The sequence below is a fragment of the Cygnus olor genome, chromosome 7, assembly GCF_009769625.2.
Source record: "Cygnus olor isolate bCygOlo1 chromosome 7, bCygOlo1.pri.v2, whole genome shotgun sequence".
Taxonomy (NCBI): domain Eukaryota; kingdom Metazoa; phylum Chordata; class Aves; order Anseriformes; family Anatidae; genus Cygnus; species Cygnus olor.
In genome coordinates this window covers 11,797,163-11,821,736 of record NC_049175.1, presented here as the reverse complement: position 1 = coordinate 11,821,736, position 24,574 = coordinate 11,797,163, and the positions used below count along the sequence as shown (strand labels likewise).

Genomic DNA, 24,574 nt, shown 5'->3' with positions numbered 1-24,574 from the left:
CTGAAAAGATTAATATCGCTATAAGATTCTCACTCACGAATTTCTTTATAATTTGAAAACTTCATTATTCAATTAAGCTAATCATTTTGGGCTTCCAACTCTGTAATTAATATGCACTGTCTTGAAGAAATATTCTTTCTTTTGTTACTCTTTTGATAGTGGTGTTTTGTTGTTGTTGCTTTTTTCTGCTATAGTTTTTCTGAGTTTATAAGCTAATGACTCGGAATCATTTATGCATATGTGAATGAAAATAAACCTCAAGGACAAGCTTCCAACTCAGCCAATATGTTATTCACCCTAAGGTAAAATACAAAAGAAATAGAAACTTAAATAAACATTTCCTGTAAACAAAAATGAAGGTCATATTTCATACTTCAAGATGAATTGTCTGTATCTGAAAATGTACATGTTGAAATGATCATTGCTAAGAGTTGTTGCTTCTCTTTCTCTTCAAAAATTATCTTGCACAGATAGTGATAGATCCAGAAGAGCTTTCAATACCTTGCTGAGGGGAAACTTATTGCAATCCACTCTTGTCTGCCCATATTCATCTTCATGTTCTGTCACTGAGTACAGTCAGTTTGGTCATGCTCGAGTTGGTATTGTTAAGAAGATGGGGAACAAACAGTGCTGGCTTCTGTCCTTCATTGGCCTGGAGGCCAATATTTTTTTCCATTATTTTCCCAGGAACAGAGGTGAAGCCATTGCTTCCTACATCCTCCTCTTTGCCTTTTTTAAGATGGATATAACAATAGGCATTTACAGGTATTAAAACTGAAATATGCAGTTGTATGTGTTTAAAAGTGAGCATTTTGGAAGCATCGTGAATTTATTTGCTGAGTAAATATTGTACCATTGTGCACCATGCTGCTCAATACCATTCTTGGTCTGAGACAGAATAGCAGTGTTGTCAGCTAGATTAGCAACAAATAATATTAGAAAATATCATCTAGTTTCTTAATTTTAGCAGATAGAATGTATTTAGTTAATACAATCAGAAGAGAGGACATTTATTTTCATTTTTTTCTGAGTAATTCTTTATTTACACTTCTTTATTTTAAATTCTTGTATTGACGTTTCCAGTGACTTGCAACATTTAGTGATTACCAGTGATCTCTTGCATGAACAATGACTAAGACACTGCCCTGCTTGTAGAATGTAGATACTCTATTAATACTGTTAAAAGAGGCCCAAGTACCAAGAAGAAAATCTGCTTCACCCGATTGCTCATGGAGATCTAGTGCTGAGTGTTCTCTGAACTTTGGTATGTAGGAAGGAGATGGGAATTCAGTGCAGCATTTTTTTTTTTTTGGTGCAAATAGAGGAAGAAGAAGAGTGGTTGGAAAGGTAGTTTACTTCTTTTACAAAGTTTCTTTGCTTGCTCTTTTCTCATGACAACAGATGATAAAAGACAGGAATAATTTTGGTTGTGTTTAAATATCAATACATTTCTACATCTAATTTATTGGTTTAGGCCTTAAAGGCAAGTATGTTTTATTTTCCATCTTTTCTTCAAGAGACAAATTGAGTTTTCTAATGTCTCTTCATAGATTTCTTAAATCACTAATTTTTTTTATTTTAATTTTCTTGGAATGTCTCCATTTGGCCTACAACTTTATTGAACTGAATGGAGAAACTTTAATAGAAGTGCTTTAACAGAGGCTTTACTAGTGCCATATGGAGTGGAAGGGCATCACCCGTCTTTTTTCTTCAAATGATATGCTAAGTAAGAGCCATTAGTTTTGTCCTAGAGATAGTCTGAGTCATGTCTTTGTCAAAACCAGCTTTATTATATGGTGGTTAGCTCAGCTGAGATAAGTTTTGACCAATACAGTTAACACCAAGATCCCAAAGGAAAATCAGAAGGTACAGTGCACCACTCGTGATAATGGTTGTGGTGACTGGTAATCTGACAAGTTCTTTAAAAGTCTGTCAATCCACTGTAAGAATTAACTCTTAAAAGAAATATTCTTAATCAGGACAAAGAGATGGTACATTGTCGTAAACTTCCTTTTCTGCTTTGGAATGTAGGATACCTGGATGAAAATAAAAAGTTATCTAATGCATTTTATGTAATAGGAGGAAGCATTTATAAGAAAGTTGCAGGTTAAAATGATCTCAGCTGGCCTGTCATCAATGCTGTCTTTCTCCTTTTTCCTTTAATTTCTAAGACAAATGTTACAGGCTTGCTTGTGCCCTGTGGAAAATAAGTTAGCAGTGTTTAAGCTATTGATTGTGAAGTACCTCATCTGGGAAGAGCTTCAGATTATAGTGAGACTGTACATGTAGGCTCTGGTATTCAGAAAGGCTACCACTCAGCATTACCAGTGTGTGGGAATATAGCCGTTTATTCTCATTGAGCATGTGTATTTTCTGTGCGTTCTGTCATGCTGACAAGAGCTCATGAGTTTTTGACAAACACATAGCATTTGTGTCAAGTTCTCATCTGATCTCTTGTGAAAATTAGGGATGTAGCAAGAAAAAATGTAGCAGATAAGGACATGTACTCTAGTACAAGGTGTATGGACAGTATGCAGTTATTCAAATCTGTTTCTGTTTTGGTCATCTTTGAAACATGGTATTTGCAGGGTCTTATCATATCTTAATTGATATCTCTTGATATTTTTACATGTTGTGATAATTATATTCTAAAAAGACTTAAAAGTACTGTTACCAATTTGGAAGGAAGCAGCTAATGGGGACCTCAGCTACAATGTGCAGGTCTAAGGGTATTTGTGTAAAGCTTTTGGCCTCAAGTTTGCTTTTTCTTTCTCCGCGGAAGTCTTGCCTTTGACTTCTCTTGGAAGGGTTTGGAAAAAGTGAGCTTTCCATTATATGTGCCATTCATATAGTATTTACATTCATAAAGAGTAGTAGGCCACATGCAGTTTTTATTGGAAAGTTACTTGAGATACATATAATTCAAGATAGCAAGTTATTTATGTTTTTCTATGGTTGAGATTTCACTTAGTAAATATCAGAAGAACTGTACCTTTCTATTTACAAAGCCCCTAAACCCTTTAGTTGTCATCTTTGCTGAGCAGTTAAAAAGCAATGTATCCTTCACACAAAAGACGTAAAAGTAGAGGTTGCTGCATCTAATTCCTTCTTAACACATCAACAGTAATAAACCTAATGTAATGGTGACTTGTACTTCTTCCTTTTAGACATAACTATGGTAACAAAATTGTTTTTTTGTTACTTCTTTCTCCTGCATTCTTTGCCTGTCAGCCCTTAGGGCATTTCTGTCCTGCTTCAGCCTTTATCAACCATGTGCACATTCACACACTGGATTGTTTGTAAGTCTCCTGCTGCGGAAGGCACAAAGGGAAAGATGCTTGAAAAAAGAGAAAGTATTAACCTGTATAGGTAGCACAGGGTAGTTCCCAAAATGTCTCTTTGCATCTTGTCATTTGCCCCTTTCTTCTGCATTTATTTATTTAGTGCGTTATAGCTGGCATCAGTGAAACTGCAATAGTTGCCAGTCTTGCCATTGCCCTGTTTTCATGTAGATGATAGTCTATGGGAGTAGTTAGAGAATTTGAGCAGGCTGAACAAACAAGGTGATCAAAGTCACTACAAGTAAACTTCCCTTTTTCTGCTGACCTTTGATATTGTGGACATGTCCCTGAAAGGATTTGGACAGGGACAAATACGTGTTTCCATATTCACAGAGGCGTTCTGTGATGTAGCAGTTCTGTAAGCTGAACCAGAATTCATAATTTTTGTATAGACAGAATCCCACGATACTCATGCTAGATGCAGTTTGTAATTCAGGATTACCTGTTTGATGTGTTTTGTCTGTTCGAGTTATCATGATTTTACAATTTATTGTGTAACATAAAATGTAATTTAATGCAGACATACTGAATGGCAGTCATCTGAGTTAAAAAGAAGCATGTATACTGTGAATTATTTCATACTTTAATGCAAGAGAAGTTTTACAATGGTACTTCTGAAGATAGAGCAAATCTGTTACCTTCACATCTTGTGTTTCTAATGTTGTTTTACAATAGTCTCTGAGAGACAGCAGATTTTAGGTTTGTGTAGAAAAGGAAATTCAATAACAAAACTAACAGACGCTTTTAAAAAACATTTAAGCTTAAAAACTGTAAACATACTCTTTTTATTTACATTTTATGGTTTTACCCTTTATACTGTAAATTCAGTTTTATATTTAGATTACGTTGTCTATGAAGAAATAGGATATGCCCTTCAATACTTGTATTATAGACTGGAATCTTAACATAATACCACATACTTGTTCTCTGTGTAACTCTTGACATTCCTGATACTGTTCTCCAGCCTGAACAGAATTCTTTCTCAGGTCTGTTATTCTTTAGTTTTATGGCTCATATTTCTTACTTTAATACCAGTGTTTTTTTCTTTCATCTGTCTTCCTTCCTGATGCTGTTCTTTTTTCCTTCCCATTGCTATAAATTTGTTTATCACAAATTATTTTGTTGAGCAGAAATGCAACTTTAATATTGCCACTGGAAAGGCTGAGAAGATGGATGTTCAGAAAGAAGCATAATAATCTCTTATAGAAAAAGACTTGTGTAACTTTTCAAATATCATAGTATCATAGAATGGTTTGGGTTGGAAGGGACCTTAAACACCATCTAATTCCAGTCCCCATCGTCAGGGACACCTCCCACTAGAAATGTGTTTAATCTCGAAGGAAGACAGAATCGGCTTACTTCAACTCCTGTCCTTAGCAAAGACACCACTGGGTACCTCTTTGGTTAACTGTATAACAAAGATTTCTTCAGCTCTCCACTCTGTGTTGATTTTACTTTATCAAATGTTGAAGACCCCATGTGAATGTTAAATATTCACTATATTCAGAAGATTGCAATTACTGTGATGTATACTGTTGGTTTTTTTATAGTGCTGTGGAAGAATAGTCATGTTTTATTGCATCTGTCATCCCTTTAGTGGGATGATTTTGTGCATGTTTATTTTTTCTTTAAGCATTTCACTAGGAAGATCTTTTTTAACCCCTCTAGTGTCTCATCCAGGAACTTGTGTTTGAGATTTTGCTCTGTGTCACGTATGAATTTCACATATATTAACAACATCTCCCTGCCTATTCCCAAAATTCATGTTCATTTTTGTACTAGGAGTGTAGTATTTTGAATATAGTAGAATCTGGACAGGTAGAAGGTAATTATGACATACATATGTGTTCTAATTATTAAGGTAAAAATGCGTAGTCTTTGGATATACTGCAGCAGATCATTTAAATCAAGTGGGCAATAAACCAATTGTCATACTGAGAAAAGATGAAGAAAAATACATCTCTTCATTTTTTCAATGTAGTTTTGAGTTTGTGAGGTGATGAATTCGAATGAGGGAAATTCTAATAAGGAAAAGAATATTGTAGGAATGAAAGCATAACAAGAGGAAAGAGGAATCCTTTAGTTAGGGCATGACAGATCGCTGAAGGGGAGGGTATTGTGAAACAAGAAGGCACAGTGAAATAATGTAGCTGTAAAAGGAAGCCAGTAATGCATAATTGTGTTATATATTGATAACTGATTACATATGTTTATTGGGATCTATATTTGCACATATTTAACTATTATTAATATTGTATCAAATATACATAGTAATGCAATAAGTGTATTGGTATAAAAGATGTAACTATTACAGTAAAATATCAACATGCATTTTGTAATAATGTAGTGTGTTGAGATAATTTGGTATCTAATGATGTAGTCTTAATACCAGCCAAAAATATTTCTCTATTAACTTAATATGATATAGCATGAAGATCCTAACGCACAGGCGTCAAAGAAGTTAGTTATTTAGGCAGTTGTTTTTTGGCAAAGACTCATCTTGTTATAGCTCCTTTTGTCACGATGGTTTAAGAAGGTTTCAACAGTAAATAACAGCCATAATCCGTTTAAATTTTCCTTCATACTACAAATATTCATGATACATGTAAGGTTTTGTGGTTTTGATGTTTTCTAACACTTTGTAACTGACCATTTTGTTATTGTTGTTGTTGCCTGTAGGATAGTATAACATTACCTTTCTACAGATCAGTAAATTGTTTTTAAGGATCTCGAGGAGAGTTCAGTGTAGGTGTCATGTTTTAAGTTTTACTTCCACTCATGTTGGCCAGTGTATTTCAGTTGGGAAGAAGAAAATCTAGTCAACGTCTAAAATAGGTCTGATGTTGTAAGAGGTGCCATCTAAAATAATTGTTGTTTTATTTGCAGAAAGCCATATTCTTGAGGATGTAAACAAGTGTATAATCGCACTGAGAGAGCAAAATGCTGACAATTTAGATCGTGCAGCAGGTGCAATCCGAGGGCGTGCTTCAAGAGTAGCTCATATTGTTTCGGGTGAGATGGACAATTATGAGCCAGGGGCTTATACTGAAGGAGTGATGAAGAATGTTCAGTATTTAACCAAGAATGGTAAGTCTCATTTCTGAACTGTGTTCTCAGTTTCTTTAGTTGTAAAAGCATTCTTTTATATGTCACATTTAAAAGGAATCCTGTGATTCTCTGATCTAATGTGTTAATAATGCACTAATGTTTCACTATATGGTCTCGTATCTCCTTTCAGCATACTGTCCAATTATGATGATACGGTAAGTTCAAAACTAACTTTTAAAAATTAAATTACATAATTCATGTAAGGTTTTTTAACTTTTAGAGAACTTTCACTAGAGTTTCTAAATAAATGTAATTAGCAATGTTTGGAGACTAGTAACTGACAAGGCAGCAGCTTTCTGCTGTGTTTTACTGGCCTCAGCACATCTGTTTTAAGCAGATGAAAGGAAAGCTTGTAGAGAAATAGAAGCAGGTTCATGATTGGTTTATACTTACTTCTTCAAGGATTATTGTGCAGTGGTTAAACATTCTCAGATATCTTCAGTTTTTCTATGTGAATTTGGAACTTCTTAAAATATTTAGTAGTGTCCATTTCATTTTCCATGACACTAAAGAGAGTATTATTTACTGGAATATCCCCGTATTGGAAGCAGGGTTGTAACCTGTCCTATTCTATAAATGGTTTCTGGTTTTAATGTAAGCAGTGTAAGGCTGAATATCGTATGAGGGGCTGGAGGAAGATCAGGAGAGATGAAGTATATCAGTTGTGTCACTGTATGTGCTACTTTCTGTGAAAGATGATCTTACACATCTGAAATGTAATTTCTGTCAACAAGAAACTGAAATGAACTGTCAGCCATTTCCAATTGATGTTTTTTTCTAGTTACTCTTTAAAGGGCGTTACAAAGCATGAGGCTACTTGGGTGTGAACAGAATTGATTTTAATCCTATTTGTGTCTTAGAACACTTAATCTCTGGCCTTACATTTTTTGATTCAGTATATACACTAGGAGTCTGTTAAGACCCCAAGATTTACATGTTCTCAGTGGCTGGAAGTCTAATAGTTGGGTGGTTATTGCCATTAAGAAGTTTTCTGGTAAGTCTGTGTGTCTCTGGAATAGAGGATTCAGTTTCATGAACATAGAAGTCTGAACGCTAGCTCTGTCAGTCTAAACAGGTTTCTAATACATTATGTTCGCTTGACATTTATTTTACTTCGAGAAAAGACAGGAAGTTTGAGCACTTTTTTAATCAGTTCAAATAGGTCCAGGACAGAACTGCCTTCATGTGAAACAAGAGTGAACTGACATACCAAAGAAGTTGCAAAAGGGACAGAATAGTGAGAAGATTTTGGAATAGACTTGCCTGGTTTTATCTCCTTTTCTGACATTTTGATGAGAAAATCTGAGAACTTGGAACATAATGTTCTGTTTTCGTAACTTTTGAAAGTACTATGACATATAGTAAGGGAAGCAGCAATTACAGAAAAGCATAGTTTTGATTCCTATATAAAAGCTGAGCTCTTCTTTCTTGAAACTGGTGGTGTTGAAACACATCACGAGTTGATGCTGATTTCTGTTCTGTTGCATTGCTGTGACAAATATATATATCTAAATCTGTGTATTTAAAAAAGACAAGAAAGCATAAAACTGGTTTTGATTGGAATATCTGGCTGTGTCAAGGGACATCAAGCACAGTGTCATTTGCGCAAATTTCTTTGTGGTACTTTAAACCTGAAAGTCCTATACTTCGCATAATTCAATAGGAGCTGTAAAAGGAAAAATGTACTTTTCATTCCTACTCTTATTTATATGATCTGCAGTGAAAAGACTTCAAATCATTATGAGGATTTTTTGGTTGGTTTTATTTTTCTGCTGCTTCAAGAGACATGAAAAATGCAGGTAATCTGCAGGCCTCAAATTTAACCCAATGCACACAGTTACTGCTGGGTCTTCCAGGAGCCAGCTGATAGCAAGGTGACCTCACTAGAAAATAACTTCGCATTTTTTCTGCCATCATTTAGCTTGCGTGAGTAACGCAGGGCAGTGAAGTGCATCTTTTATGCTCAATGAAAGGGTAATGTGTTACTGAAGAGACATTATATGAGGAGGAGTATACAGTTAGTGAAAATAGAATTATGCAATAATAGTGTACTACACAGAAACTGCAAAAATGCACATGAAAGCATAAGATCACTGAATCTCTCTCTTCTGTTGGAAGACATCATGCTTAATTGAGATGGCAAAATTAGCTATTCTTCAAATACTTCTTTAATAACTCCTGTACAATAAGTGTTAAAAGCTGCTGCTTAGTTTCCTAGTTGAAGTTACATAGTCCTGTCCAGATACCAGTTGTTTTTAAACAAACAGATTTTATAGTACTGTACATTGGAATGTCTGCTTTCTACAATTTATGTTATTCCTCTCCTCTGTTTTGCACCTTCCCATTCACCCAACAACAAGAAAACCCTAAGCAAAAAACAGCAAAGCTCTGTCAAAACACTGTTAAGGTTGTGGAGTCCAGCTCTTAAAAGTTCAGTTATACCAGAATAAAGGTTGTCTTTTTAGCCTTGATTTGCACTTGGTATATGCATTATGGTGTTTTAAGTATGTGATTACACAGTTAAGTTATGAAACAGCTGCTTAATTCATTCCACTGGATGGACCTGCTTTAGGCATTCACTAGAGTCACATATTGAAGGAAGCTGTTGTCCGTAGGATCAGTTTTGAAAATAATGGGGCAGAAGAATGCAGGAGGACAGTATATGATCTGGCGGACTAAGGAGAATCTCCATCCTTTACTGGATGCTGGGGGAAACTTAGTTACAAGAGATGAGGAAAAGGCTGAGGTGCTTAATGCCTTCTTTGCCTCAGTCTTTAGCGGCAAGACTAGTTGTTCTCTGGATACCCAGTACCCTGAGCCGATGGAAGGGGATGGGGAGCAGGATGTGGCCCTCACAAACCATGAGGAGATGGTTGGCGACCTGCTACAGCACTTGGATATACACAAGTCGATGGGGCCGGATGGGATCCACCCGAGGGTGCTGAGAGAACTGGTGGAGGAGCTGTCCAAGCTGCTTTCCATCATTTATCGGCAGTCCTGGCTATCAGGGGAGGCCCCAGTCGACTGGCGGCTAGCAAACGTGACGCTCATCTACAAGAAGGTCTGGAAGGTAGACCCGGGGAACTATAGGCCTGTTAGTTTGACCTCAGTGCCAGGGAAGCTCGTGGAGCAGATTATCTTGAGTGTCATCATGCGGCACTTGCAGGGCAACCAGGCGATCAGGCCCAGTCAGCATGGGTTTATGAAAGGCAGGTCCTGCTTGACGCACCTGATCTCCTTCTATGACAAAGTGACATGCTTAGTGGATGAGGGAAAGGCTGTGGATGTGGTCTACCTTGACTTCAGTAAGGCTTTTGACACCGTTTCCCACAACATTCTCCTCGAGAAACTGGCTGCTCTTGGCTTGGACTGGCGTACGCTTCGTTGGGTTAGAAACTAGCTGGATAGCCGGGCCCAAAGAGTTGTGGTGAATGGAGTTAAATCCAGTTGGAGGCCGGTTACTGGAGTCCCCCAGGGCTCAGTATTGGGGCCAGTCCTCTTTAATATCTTTATCGATGATCTGGATGAGGGGATCGAGTGCACCCTCAGTAAGTTTACAGACGACACCAAGTTAAGTGCGTGTGTCGATCTGCTCGGGGATAGGAAGGCTCTGCAGGAGAATCTGGATAGGCTGGACCAATGGGCTGAGGCCAACTGTATGAAGTTCAACAAGGCCAAGTTCCGGGTCCTGCACCTGGGGCACAACAACTGCAAGCAGAGCTACAGGCTGGGAGATGAGTGGTTGGAAAGCTGCCTGGCAGAGAAGGACCTGGGAGTATCGGTTGATAGTCAGCTGAATATGAGCCAGCAGTGTGCTCAGGTGGCTGAGAAGGCCAACAGCATCCTGGCTTGCATAAGAAACAGTGTGGCCAGGAGGTCTAGGGAAGTGATTGTCCCCCTGTACTTGGCTCTGGTGAGGTCACACCTCGAATACTGTGTTCGGTTTTGGGCCCCTCGCTACAAGAGGGACATGGAGGTGCTCGAGCAAGTCCAGAGAATGGCAACGAAGCTGGTGAGGGGTCTGGAGAACAAGTCTTATGAGGAGCGGCTGAGGGAGCTGGGATTGTTCATCCTGGAGAAGAGGAGGCTCAGGGGAGACCTTATTGCTCTCTATAGGTACCTTAAAGGAGGCTGTAGCGAGGTGGGAGTTGGTCTATTCTCCCACGTGCCTGGTGACAGGACGAGGGGGAATGGGCTAAAGTAGTGCCAGGGGAGGTTTAGGTTGGATATTAGGAAGAACTTCTTTACTGAAAGGGTTGTTAGGCATTGGAATGGGCTGCCCAGGGAAGTGGTGGAGTCACCATCCCTGGAGGTCTTTAAGAGATGTTTAGATGTAGAGCTTAGTGATATGATTTAGTGGAGGACTTGTTAGTGTTAGGTCAGAGGTTGGACTAGGTGATCTTGGAGGTCTCTTCCAACCTAGATGATTCTGTGTGATTGTTGTGGTTTAGCCCGGCTGGCAGTCAAACACCACACAGCCGTTCGCTCACCCTCCCCCCTCCCTCTCCGGGATGGGGGAGAGAAACGGGAAAGTGAAGTCTGTGAGTTGAGATAAAGACAGTTTATTAAGACAGGGAAAAGAATAACAACAACAATAATAATAATAATAGTATTAATAGTAATAATGTGTACGAAATAAGTGATGCACAATGCAATTGCTCACCACCCGTTGACCGATGCCCAGCCTATCCTCGAGCAGCCGGCCCCCCCCTCCACCCCGGCTAGCCACCCCTATATATTGTTCAGCATGACGTCAGATGGTATGGAATACCCCTTTGGCCAGTTTGGGTCAGCTGTCCTGGGTCTGTCCCCTCCCAGCTCCTGCTGCATCCCTAGCCTGCTCGCTAGCAGGACAGAGAGAGGCTGAAAAGTCCTTGGCTTGGTGTAAGCACTGCTCTACAACAATTAAAACATCAGCATGTTATCAGCGCTCTTCTCATTCTAATCCAAAACATAGCACCCTGCCAGCTACTAGGAGGAAAATTAACTCTGTCCTAACTGAAACCAGGACAGTGATTCTGTGTATAGTTGGTTTGGACTGCCCTTGTGTCTGCAGAGAGTTAGGTGACACTTCAGGTTAATGAGGCTACAGCTAAATGTGGGATGCAGGAATACTCTCCCCCTCCTGGTGTGAGCAAGCACTCTGAGTACATCCTAGTTCTATGTCAAGATGAGATTGGGAGCTACTCTGTCTCATCTTTTCAGGTTTTAGTGGGAAGGACATTAGGGTGTGTGGTCAGAAAAGAAACCTGCAAAACATTTGAACCAACATCCCTGTCCAGATGTTAGGAGATCAGTAGTGAGAATCATGCCCTGGAAATGCATGCTCCAGAGTCTGTATGAAACCTTTACTGACTATGGGAGGAAAGAATGTTCAAACACGTGGTCTACATGCTTAATGAAGGCAGTTGTTGAAACCAGCATTTCCTATCTCGATTTTACAAATGCAAATGTGGTAGAGGTGCAGGTTGTATTCTTTTATGTTTAAGACTGAAAATGTTAATATTGGTACCTCTCCATCATTCCTAATGCCTGGTACTGTTGATTAGATTGAAAAGTGCAGGTTCTTGCATTTTGATAGGATTTGTTTACTGTTGCAGGAAAGCAAAACAAAACCTTTAAGGAAGACTGATTATAAAAACACAGGGTATTTCCACTCCAGAAAAACATGTTTCTATTCTCAAATTGTAGATCAGCTGTAGGTGTTGTTCTGAAACTGCCATTGGTAAGACACTAAATATTGATCCCATTCCATTTGAAATATGACTGAACATAAATTAAGACAGAGTTTAATCTATAGGACAGAATGGTGATACCAAATTTAAAGCTGAACATGGATTTGAAATTGTCTCGCTGCTTCAGAAAATATTTAGAAGCATGTACATAGCTGTGAATTCCAAAAAAATTCTTCAGAGGGACATCAGATCTATCAGACCTATATAGCAACAATGCTGATTATAATTGGGAATTGAAGAGCAGAATAGATGGGAAGGGTTTTTTAAGCAGTTCATCATCTGGGTAAGTGCAAGTTTCTAGACATTTCAGAGTCAAGGAAAATCTCATATCCAAACAGTCCCATGTCTGACTTAGGAGGCTGTAGGACATCTCTTTTAGGTGTTACGTATGCATGCTTCTTTGCTATACCAAGGGGATACCAAGGAAATCTTTGGCCTCATTATCTCCTTTGTGGGACTGTGAGAGCTGTGTTAGGACTATTTCTAATTAAAGACTTTCTCAAATTTGTGCATTTATGCATCGCCAGTTTGCACATTTTCTTCATGTGTCAATGTGAGCAGCTTCACATAGATGAAAAACCCTTGGTCCCAGTGGGCCAAACACTTTAAACATAGACCTGTTTTGGAGACATCTGGTTTGTGTTTAAAAACCTTTACAAGTTCAGATTAACCTTTTCTGAAGTGCTTTCCTGTGGTTTTGTCCTGAAACTCATTCAGTTCTTCCTGACCCAGTTGTCTGCTGTATGGGAAATGTTTTTGCACGTTGTTTTCCAGTGACTTTAAAGAATTTGGAATTAAATAATTTATGTTTATTTCTTGGTCCCAAGAATGGTATCCTGGACACCTTCCAGAGTCTCCTTTCACTTCCAGTGTGATCAGTTGCATAGCCTCTGTACTTACTCTGGTCTACTCCACCTCAGACAGGACTTTGCCTGTATAGCACTGTATTAAATGATTCAGCTTGATGGATTAACTCTACTGCATTGCTTTTCCCTGGGAAAGAAATTTATCTCAGCAAGTAAAGATATTAGTGTTATCTGATTTTGATCTTCTTGCTTCTTCTGTTTTTTTTTTTCATTTATGTCCATATCTTGCACATTTATATGCATAAACTAGTAATTTTGTATTTTCTAAGTTGCTTTATTTGCTTTTTTCAAACAACAGTTCCTAGACTTGTAGCAACAGCTTATGCTAAGCAACTGACAGTTTCCTTTGTCCACTGTCAGAATTGTTTGCAGTGGGGATTATATATTTTATCCAATACAAAAACTTTACTCCCTCAAAAGATACCAGCCAAGGAGGTAGCACGTGGAGGCTTTGTGGTATTTTATCCTGTTCACTCTGACATAAAGTATTTTATTCTATTTTTGCATGCCATCTAAGCCAAAATGGGGGAAGAGAAGTATTTCAAGAGACTTTATTGTCTTGCCTAAGACATACCTGCAGGTTACATAGAATGAATAAGCTGTTGAAGGTCTGTATCTCATGGTGTAAAAGGTACCAATATGACCAATCTCATTCTAGATTACTTAGGTGATGGTTGCTGAAATGAGGTTGCTGAATATCATTTTGTATTTTATGCAAAATCAAAATCTGTGATTAATTAAAAAGGGTGAAGTATTTTTAAGGGAAAAACATTTTTCACTGTTTGTCACCCTCAGAGTGAGATTTAAAGAGAATATTGTAGTTTATAATAAACTCTGTTCATCATACAGAGGTTCGTACCCTTGCCTGTGAAGCCCAAGGTCTGCTAAATAGGACTGAGTCCTTTCTTTGGAAATGACTGGAAAGAAAATTGATAGAAAAAGACAGAGTATGGCTTCAGCTTGGAAGCTTGTGGAATTGGTGTAGAACTCAGGCAAGAAACAGATTATAAGAAACTGTATTCAACAAAGAATTATTGTAAAAACTAAGAGAATAACTGTATAAACTAAGAAAAGTGCTGTAGGTAAACGTTCCCTCTCCCTTAAAGTTTTAGGGATGTTTATAGTTGCATAACTTAGCACATATATATACACATTTATTTTTTTTTTTTGCTTAGGATTACCAATAGTTGTAAAACTATCTAAAGCAATATCCATTAATTTTTGTATCCGCTGCTCTATTACAGAGTCAACAACCTGCATTAAGTCCACAGTGAGCTTTTTTCGTAAAGCTCTCTTCTAATCCTTCTGAAGCTATGTTAAAAATACTAGCTGTAAAAAACTGTCAGATTTGTTTCACGTGTTAAGAATGTTCTGAAGAAACAGAAATGTCGTCTAAAGTCTTTCGTGTTTCAGATAATCAAAAAATGACTCTGAGCATAATGCCATGTCTTATTGCCAATCTTACCTTCGCTTCCTGTAGCTTAAAAGTAGCTTTTCTTCATTCTTAATAACAGTAATGTACATATTAATTATAAATGGTACGTGAGAGTTAGGATGCTCATAACTACTTGTTTGCTTGCTTTAAAATGCTGTTGTGCTTAGTGATCATCCAAGGAACTGAGAATAAATCTCTCCAGTGCCCTGTGCCAACAGGCTTTGTTCAGTAAGAGCTTCAGAGTGTCTGATGCAGTCTTGCTGTCTAGGGCACTAGGTCTTAAACACAGTCTCCAAAAACTTTTCTCCTTCCTGAGATAAAAAATAGCAAGAACAGCATTTAAAACACAGCATTAATACAGAATGAAGTTATGTTTATAAATAAGCTAATAACTTTATTTTTGCCTTCTTCAGTTTTTTTTTTTTGTTGTTGTTCTTTTTTTGGTTGTTAGGCCTTTCTTCTAAATTAGGATAGTAAAATACATTTCTATTACCAGCATGGATTTGACATACATGATGTCGCTTCAACTAGTTAAATGGGGAGAGGGAAGGAAGATGAGGGAAGGGTCTCTTGGTTTTAGTGGCATCTGCCAAAGAAACTGGGAAAGGGAAGAATTTTTTTTGTGAATTTTAAAACTTGCTCCTGTGATAACAATTTTGCCATGTATCCTTGTGCACCCAGCTTTATTTGCAGTCTGATTCTGGAGCAGAGGACTCTTGCAAAAGCCTTCCTTAGATGTAAATATAATAATGTACAGTAAGTGTTCCTACCCCCCCCCCCCCCCCCCCCAGTATAAATTTACATCTACCAGGATGCAGTTTGTCATTTTCTTTCTTTACTTCCTCCCTTCTTTCTTTCCTTCCTTCCTTTTTCCATTTCAGAATTGCCTTTTTATGTTCAGCATACACAATGTGATGATTTCTTCACTGCTTCTGTTTACTTGAGTCTAATTGAAGAAATGGCTTGTGACTTTTCAACATGTAAATTAACTTCGTCTATCCCTTTTAATATATTTTCCCTTTTAGATCTTAAGGGACAGAACAGGCATTCTTTTGGTAGTGTTCATTCATAATGGATTTAAGTTGTTAGCAAGATCAGGGAACTGCTACTGATCTTTCTATAAAATATGTTTTATTTTAAACTTAAGCAGGTATTTTAAACTTAAGCAGACTCTTCACTGAGCTTTAACTTGGACAGTTATCTGTATGCCTATATCAAAGCCATTACCAGCATTTCAGCTGGGACTTTCTTATGCAGAGGACCTTAGGTTTCCCTTCTTTTCCATGCTAAGGACCTTTCATTTGCAGTTCTATAGTCTGCCTTTCACTTGCAGCTCTGGAACCTTTCAGATAGTTATTGTGGATGTATTTTCCAGAGTCTCTGTGGCAATGTATTCTCCCTGATGTTTTAATAATGTTTTTCTCATAGTCTTGCACCTACAAACCCTGTTAAAATTGTTACTGTACATTCTTGTGGGAATTACAAGTACGCTGTGCTCTTTTCATATGTCTGTGATTATTTTTTTTGTCTTAGACACCAGCTTAGCAATTATATCCTTTGTCATTCAACGTTCAAAGAATTCTTTTGTCGTGTTGTCTTTTAAAACATTGTAGTACATTAGGGATGTCATCTACCTTACAGTACTCATTAGTTTTCATCTGAGTATTTTAAAAAAATTTGGTATATTAGGGACATTCGAGTTCTTAACCTAGCAGCTTTGGCTATTTCTGTTGCTTCTTGGAGCCAGTTGGTCAGATATACCTACTGTTGTTTTTTTCTGTTTTCCATGGACCAAACCTTTTAGATTTCTTCAATGTTTATAGCTTCTAGCCGTTTGGTTTCACAACATTTACATATCAGAGTGTAACCTGCCTTCTAAATAGGGCTGTGGACTGAGTAACTCTATATCACAAATCACAAAGTGCCTAAGAATTCGTTCAATATTCCATAATCTGTGAGGACATTTTTGTTCAAATATCCAACTTGAATCCTGTCCTGTTACGATTTCCCTTAGACCTGAAAAATTCAATTCTTGTTTTTCAGTTTTAGATCGTTCTCAGATTTGCAGAGGTATCATTTGTTTTTGTTTTCTAACCCGAATTAAAAAACAGCAAGACAACCTTCCACAGTTTATACTTTTACGTGGAATATTTTTCTTATGTTTATAACAAAATTTCTTAATTGTTAGAACATTGTACCATAATCATCAAATTACATGGTCTTTCTCTGTGTTTTTTTTTTTGTTTGTTTGTTTGTTTTTGTTTTTGTTTTGTTTTTTGGTAATACTTTCAACTATGTACAGTTAACCATTCAAAAGCCTGCTCTGGGTAAGATGTTCAGTGTCCCACCCAGGTTCCTTTCTGGCAAACATGCCCTCAACTCCCTCAACTCTTACTGGTTTCCTCTATAGTAACTGCAGGCTGTTGGATTTGGAAATTATGCAGCGGAACGTGTTGGGGGGAACATATGCATAATTGAGCGGGGTTTATTTATGCATGTGTATTTATGTATGGATCATAAATCTGTTAATATAGTAGAACTGATTCTTACTAAAATTATAAATGATACATTTGTGATCATTTTGTTCACATCAGATCACAGTAAGTCTCTCAGCACTGCCATTAATGGCAGTACTTGGAGAAGTGTTATTGAATTATATGCTGAATAAAATATCTATAAATAGGGCTTCTCTTTCCTTTCTAAGGACCAGATTCTTTTTTTACCCAAATCCCACCACTACTTGCATGGTACAAGGTCTGGTCTGCTGTGAGCTTTGTTTTGACTCAGAGTTGATGAGAATTTCAGACTGTCCCTTCAGTTTACCCAGTGCTATTAAACAACTGTAGTTAGATTAGTTCTGGAATAATTCACTAGACCATCTTAAGATTCATCTTAAAGTGAAGCTTTATATAGCAGATAAAAGTGTAGTAATACATCCATCAATTTTAGAGCATTTGGGATGTAATTCATGCAGGAATATACGCTGTCCATCACTCATTCTCCTTTATGATTGCTGTCAAGAACTAAAAATTAAAAGGTAGACAGCTTCAGTTGGAAGATTAGAAGGTGTGTGCCTTGTGCATTGTTACCAAAAAGTCATGATAGAAGCCTTCTGTTGCCATGCCAAAGCAATATAAAGCAGCAGCTATGCTTCTCATATGGACTAGTCAGAGCTCGCTTCAACAGCTAGGTTAGGCAGTGAACAGTTTGACTCCCCTCCTAAGCAACAAAAATGCTTGAAGCCATCAATCTTCCAATAGCGTGCTCTCTTTATCTGAAGCAATTTTATATTTTTTTTTCCTGAACTTAAGCTGCAAATGAGTGTTTCTTGTATTTGACCGTTAGTGTTTTCTATATCGTGTAGCCCAGAACCAGCATTATAACACAGGATACTTCCTTTCTTCTAAATGTTAAGGGAGACAACACATTGTTTGTCTCCCTTAACATGTTTCATTTTTTTTAAGTAGATACTTAAGTAGATTTATATAAGGGTCACCTGTTCTGGGCAATTAAATATTTTTAAAGGGTGCATTCATACTCTGTGCAGTAGCAATTTCAGACTCCCAGAATAAGCATACCTTCTCTTCCTTTGATGTCTTGCTTACTTGTAAGAATTGGCAGTGTTATTATTTTGGAAGTTTTCTTTGAATGTACAAAGGTTACAAATACTTCATTCTGCATTTATGAGTCTGCAAAATACTAAAGAAGGTATCTTATATAAGTATCCTATAGCAGAAGGGAGCTGACGCATGGCAACGTTGCAAATGGATGCAATAAATCTGTATGATTTAATCTGATAAATTGTCAGATACACAGATAAACATTTAAAGTCTGTTGGTACTTTATTTTTAGTGTGTTTATTTGCTCTACAGTCTTTTAAAAATGTTGATTTTTTTGAGAGCTAATTGTAAGATTTTCTGCAGCACTCCATATTTCTTCTGAACAGCAACATGTAGTTATCTTGTATTTACTCAACTTCTTCACTTGTCTTGTATTTATTCTGTATGACAAATATTATTCTGTATGACAAATAAGGTATGTACCTGTATCCTATGAATCTATAGAGTTTATATTCTGATAATGTTGGGAGCAATGTTAGTTTACTCAGTGTTGTATGTTTCTAACTGTTGATCATGAGTGGATGTGTATTTAGAGTTTATAATTGACATGGTTGAATCCTGAAGTCTGCCATTCTGAATCTCCCTGCATTGCAGGTTAGGAGGAAGTAATGTTGTAGTAAGCTTTTGTAAACTAAACCACAAGTAAAGAATAAAAAACCTTCTGGAACCTTTTCAGCCTTCTTGTACTCTCTAGATAGAATTAAAAGTAGCAGGAAATCTAATTGAGAATCACTACCTTGTCTGTCAGCAGTCCATTGCAATTGAAGTTCACCTTGACTGTGTATCCAGAACAGTCAGCACCTATTACAAGTTTCCATTCTCGCTCTTCTTCCAGATTCCCACAGAGGACTTTCTTTTCCTAAAGAACTTCTTCCTGAAAACAAACCTAGCATTAGCACTGATAGCTGTAAATGTTCCTTAGTTAATTAGTTACTAGTTGATTAAGAAGTTTCTGTTAATACTGAAGAATGTTCTTAATGTCATTGGTGGATGGTTGGTTGAGGCAAAGTTTCTTTTCTTGGGGAAAGTATGTACTACAAGATGCAATTACTGTGAGTGTAGTGAATGCAAACGTCTCATTTAGATTCTTGCTTTTGAATGCTTTTCCATTTCTGGGGTAAGAACTGAGGGACAGGGCAAGTTGAACAGTACCTCTGGTATTCTTAGTTCAATATTCTACCATTCTGTCCTTTGTTTTGTGTGGTAGCCCATCCTGCTACTTTATATAAATAACTGGTATGTGAGAACATCATACTCTGTCTCTTCATCGTTCAATATAAAACTAAGAAAGCAATGGCTTTGTTAGCCTGCGTGAGTTATTTTCATTATTTACATCAGTTCTGTCTGGTTAGGGGGCTTACATGTATATGATCATCTCGTTCTGTTGTTTATGCTTGATCTGTTTGAACTTCCAGATATCTTATAATTACACAGAATCCCTTTACCATTTGGTTTTAGATGCAATTAGATATACAAACAATGCCTAAAATATTCTCAGTCCTTGCAGTAGTTAAAATTAAATCAATTTAGATAACATAGAAAGACATGCAGGTTCCATCCAAATGTACGTGACAGCTCTTTGAAATGTTGCTGAGAGAGGTTCAGGTCAAAGCCTGATTAGATGAAATCCAGCACAACTAGCACTGAGTTCAGTTTTTACCCTGCTTTGAGCATGAGGAAAATTTCTCAAGTTCTTGGATAGGTTTGTTTCCTGTATGACCCCTTAGGGAGTTCTGTCTGCATGTATGAATTTTTGCAAAGATGTGGAGATGCAGATTTTGGACATACTTTTTAAATGGAGGAATATTCAAGGATGAATAAAGTGTTTTGAGTGTGCAATGAAAGAGCTAGAATATATAGTAATATGGAGAAGAATGTACAATTAGAATAAAATAGAATGTGATAATCTTGCTCCAAAGTATTAAATAAGAGAAGAAACTAAAGATACTTTCCTTATCTAGACCTACGGTTTTTCTGTGGAAGATGGTTGAGTAGAGCTCTTTTATTTTCTACAAGTGAATGGTGTTCTGCATTTTCTTCCAACTGTCTTAATTATCATTACTTTCTGTAGAGCAGTGTGGGCAAAAATCGTACATTGAGTGCTTCAAGACAGAAAAATACCCTTCTGATGTGTGAGCACCATCAGCAAAAACAGGTGTCCAAGAAGGCTTATGCAGCTGCTTGCATCAAAAGAAGGATATGATATTTTTCATCTCCCATGGCAGCCAGAATTCCAGCAGTTTGCACTCTTGTTCTTTTGTTAGGAAGTCATCTTCCTCAGCCTTCTTCTTCAGCTCAGTCGGATGGTGAGCTCATGGTTTAACACTTCAGATAGGAAATCTTTAAGAGATCTGTGAGCCTGGAGGCTAGATTACTAATGTGGGTTTCTGGTTGTATTTATGACATAGATGCTTGAATTTCTGATAAACGTACTTAGCGCGTTAGTATTGGTAAACAGTTTGATTTGCATAAAGATCTAGGTGAAGTTATTTTACCATCTAATCTGAAATCTATTGTCCACTTCAAATAAGTCCAGTAAGGTAACACATTTTGAGTAACATTTACTTATGTTCTTGTAGTTAACACACATAGCAACCTTACATATCAAAATGCAATGTTGTATGTGTCTGCAAGTTTGAGAATGATTTATACTTTCAATGTAATCAGGAACATAATGGAAGAAACCCAAAGTTGTGCAGACTGGGGACCCCCTAGCAGGTTTTGTCATTACGGTAACAACTACTTCAGTCTCTATCTCAGCACAGGGAATTGTACGCCCATCTCATCTTTTTCTCCCTGCATGGACAGGAATGTGAGTTGGCTTTAAAGCACCTTAGTAGGCACTGGTGGAGGAAGAATGTTAGTAGGACGTCTAAAAAGCCATTTCTTACTGGAGTAGAGATCATTATCCAGATGGCAGCATTGTGAGGGCTTTCTTGGAGTTGTCAGTTGCAATAGGGTAAGTTAAGGTATTCTAGAAGACAAAGCTGTTTTTTAAATGAAATGGCAATTGACAAAACAATTAAAAAATGCAAAAAGTCCATGAAAAACACAACAAAAAGGCCACACGTAATAAAATTAGCTTAAAGTCTGGAGAGAACCACTTGAGATTTTTTGTGTTATCTACCTTTGGCACAAACAAGCTACCCAGTGGGATTTCGTGTTCTGCAATAAGCAGGCTTATGGGTTTCAAGGCTTATGATTCCTTACTGTAATTGAACACACTTCTTACATATACCAACATCCCTTTATCTCTTTTCATGTAAAACAGTTTTAGTAATACCATGGTTTAGTAAGGACAGCTTTTGTGTAGGTGCTTACACCACAGGGTTCAGTATTTAGGACTTAACTTCAAACCCACTGAAATCACTGGAGTGGTTGACATGAACTCTGCTGGCTCGTGTCTCAAAAGCCTTGTCCCAGTTCTATTTACTGAGTTTTACTATTATTTATTATCAAAATAAACCATGAAGAACATACAAGTTTGCCAGTGCACAGTATATTACGGCGTTAGAACAAAGACAGGGATTAAATGCACAAAGTTTATCATGAAGTAGTGTTTCCTGAATCCTTTTGAGGCTAGCTTTTAATACTAAGTTCAGACTCAATATTTTTTTTGGCAATATTCAGAAAAAAAATATATATTTTTTTTCAGTTGACAGGCAAGTTCATGGGTGTTTTACTGTTATCAAGAATTTCAGGACTTGGTGTAACAAGTTGTATTTTTCTTGTTTGCCTTTTAACTGTCAGTCTTCTATGAAATGTAATTATTCTTGATTAAATGCTTTTAGTTATTCCAAGTTACTTTTTAATAGATGTCACCTTTTTCCCAAACATGCTTTGTATTTTTATCTTTTGTGATTTGCTAACACACATCTCAATAGCAAAGTATCTGATCTTGCTTAAAAAAAAAAAAGAGTTCATTTCTGATGTTCCCCAATGTGGCTTGCATTTTTTTTTTTGTCCTTGTGCCAAATAAGTTTGGGATTTTTTTTTTTTTTCAGGAGTATCCCTTCTGGCTAATTCAATTACTTTCAGGTTTTATAAGATGATACTACACCCAGTGGCAACCAGATTTCTCAAAAGAAGCTATTTCTCGTTAGGTTCCAAAATAAATGGCAGCATTTTGGAATGTTTAGATTGTTTTCTACTGTTAATGGTTTGAAGACCAAGTTATTTTCAGCGTGATTTCAATGTTGGGAAAATATGGCCCACTTCCATGTTCGCAGCTTCTAAAACTAGAGCGGTGCATCCTGACCTTACAGCATCACAGTACATGAAAAATTTCTTGCACGAAGTGCGTAATAACCACTTCTCCGACACATGTCTTCAGCCTTCTCCCATCACTGAAGGACGCGCTCTGGGGATAATGGAGAAGTTTGTATTCAGTAGCTGCTAGGCTCATTTTTTTTCCCTACTTGTGGATAGGATGACTGGAATTAACTCTGGTTTAGGCATTGTTTTCCTGATACTTCACTAAATATGTTGCTCATTAACCTCATGGAAATTTAACTTTTATTCTTGTCTGAAATCTATGATTTCAGTAGAATGCTTAAGATGTTACGGACTAATGTTCCTAATAAAATAATGAAATGTTAAGTTTTAGGAATACCACCTAAATGAATGAATTCTAGGTCATTATTAGCGCGTATGAGATGACTGTAGGAACATATTCATAACTTCTACGAAGCTGTATTCAAATACAGGATTTAGACTTTGATTTAGATTTTTATGGAGGCTACATTCACTGCACATAAAGCATGTTATGAAGAAAATCTATTTGAATATGTGATAAAACTGCTGTATTTTCACTGGGTTAATTGAGGATGAAGGCACATTTTCAGAGATTTTTGGAGTCACTGGTGTTCTATTTAAAAACTTGTGTAAAATATTGGAAGGAGAATATATAATTTTTATTAATACGGATTATGATGTAAGCATACATTTTGTGCTTCATTAAAAATATTTTTAATTCTGTTGAAAGATCATTATTTCTTGCTGATACTTGTAACTCTTGTAGATAAATTAAAGAAATAAGTACTTCATGAGCAGTAGAGCTGTAATATATATATTTATATATACATATATGTGTGTATATATATATACATATATACACACATCCTTTGAGGTATCCAAATAGAGCAGTTTTTTCAAGATGTTTCAAATCTGGAAACTCTTTTAAAAAAAAATAATCCACAAATATTGCAAATTGAATTTAGTGGCTAATTTGGAACTTCAAGGAGACCAAAGCTCTTTGACAGTCTGAACAGAGAGTTTGCATATGCACTGTGCTATGCTTTTTGATCACACAGTGAAAAACTATTTCTGAAGCTAAAAGTCACCACGATTGGACGCCACATCCTCAGAAGCACGTTCTAGTGAAAAACCTGAGGTAAAATCATTTAATATCCTGCAGGTTGTTTGCAAGCAGTCAAGATGCAAAGAAGAGACAGCGTATCTTGTTCGTGGCTGCTTTGAAACCTCCCTTTCAAAACACTGTTGTCATAGTACAAGTTCTCATTTCTGGAGCACTGTTCCAAAGGAAGTCATTGGTTTTCTCTGGTTAGGGTATTAAATTGAGGGAGAAGGTTGAAGAATGCTGGTGTGATTCTCCTTCTATGTACCTGCAGATTCAGTCCATTGTTTCCTACAAGGTTTCCTGTTTTCACAGGAAACCCTTTCTCAGCCTTCAGAAAACAGTTCTGTTTATTCCTGTGTTTTATGGCATGATTGATTCATTCAATGACAATTTAAATATCTATGTGTTGTGGCCCACCATAACAATAAATTTTTCTTGATTCTTTAAGCTTATGTTACAGGCATGAAATCAACTTACAATTGGAAAATGATCATTTGTGTGTAAAAGATGCAGCTGATTTTATAGGGAGATAATTTTTTACAGTGCAAGAGAACAAACATAGCAGTCTTGTATTCCAGTTTCTGGCAGAGTCCAGCAGAGAGGTCTGCAGCGTTCTCGCTCTTGGTTTGTTTGTTTTTCGAAAACTATAAAATTAGAACTGCAGGATTGCATTGGCAGTTTGACATTACAAGTCAAACTGAAATAAGATGTGATAGGTAATGACTGACATGAACCACTAATCAAAATACGGTGTGTTCAGTTCTAGTGTTTTACTGAAAACATACACGCCAATCTATATGTATTACAGGCTTAAAAAACATTTTACTAACTTTAGGCAGCGTCCTTCTTGCAGTAGTGATCCAGGATTAGATAATTTCTTTATATTTTTCTTTCTCACTCCTGTGGTTTGGAGATTTTTCTGAATAAAAGTGTCTGCTGCCCTGCTATAAAGTAGGGCTTGAAAAGTGCCAGGAGTTACATACCAAAGAGAATACAGTGGGATAGAGAAAATGAGGCAGCACTGTATCAGTTTTTTGTTGTTTTTGTTTGGTTGATTGTTTTAGAATAGAACTTAAACACTTTTCTTCAAGTATGAATGCTATACGTATT

At 37.0% G+C, this 24,574-nt stretch overlaps 1 protein-coding gene across 12 annotated transcripts in view; it reads left to right on the top strand.

The window, feature by feature from the left end:
• CTNNA3 (catenin alpha 3) overlaps window positions 1-24,574 on the top strand; it is a 523,550-nt gene that overhangs the window by 362,407 nt on the left and 136,569 nt on the right. For all 12 annotated transcript variants that reach the window (XR_005821804.1, XR_005821805.1, XM_040564586.1 and 9 more), the window contains one exon: window positions 6,228-6,428. Coding sequence is in view for 10 of the 12 variants with exons in the window: in XM_040564586.1 (XP_040420520.1) it covers window positions 6,228-6,428 (201 nt within the window). In the remaining 2 variants the exon portion in view is untranslated. The remainder of the gene's footprint in view (window positions 1-6,227; window positions 6,429-24,574) is intronic.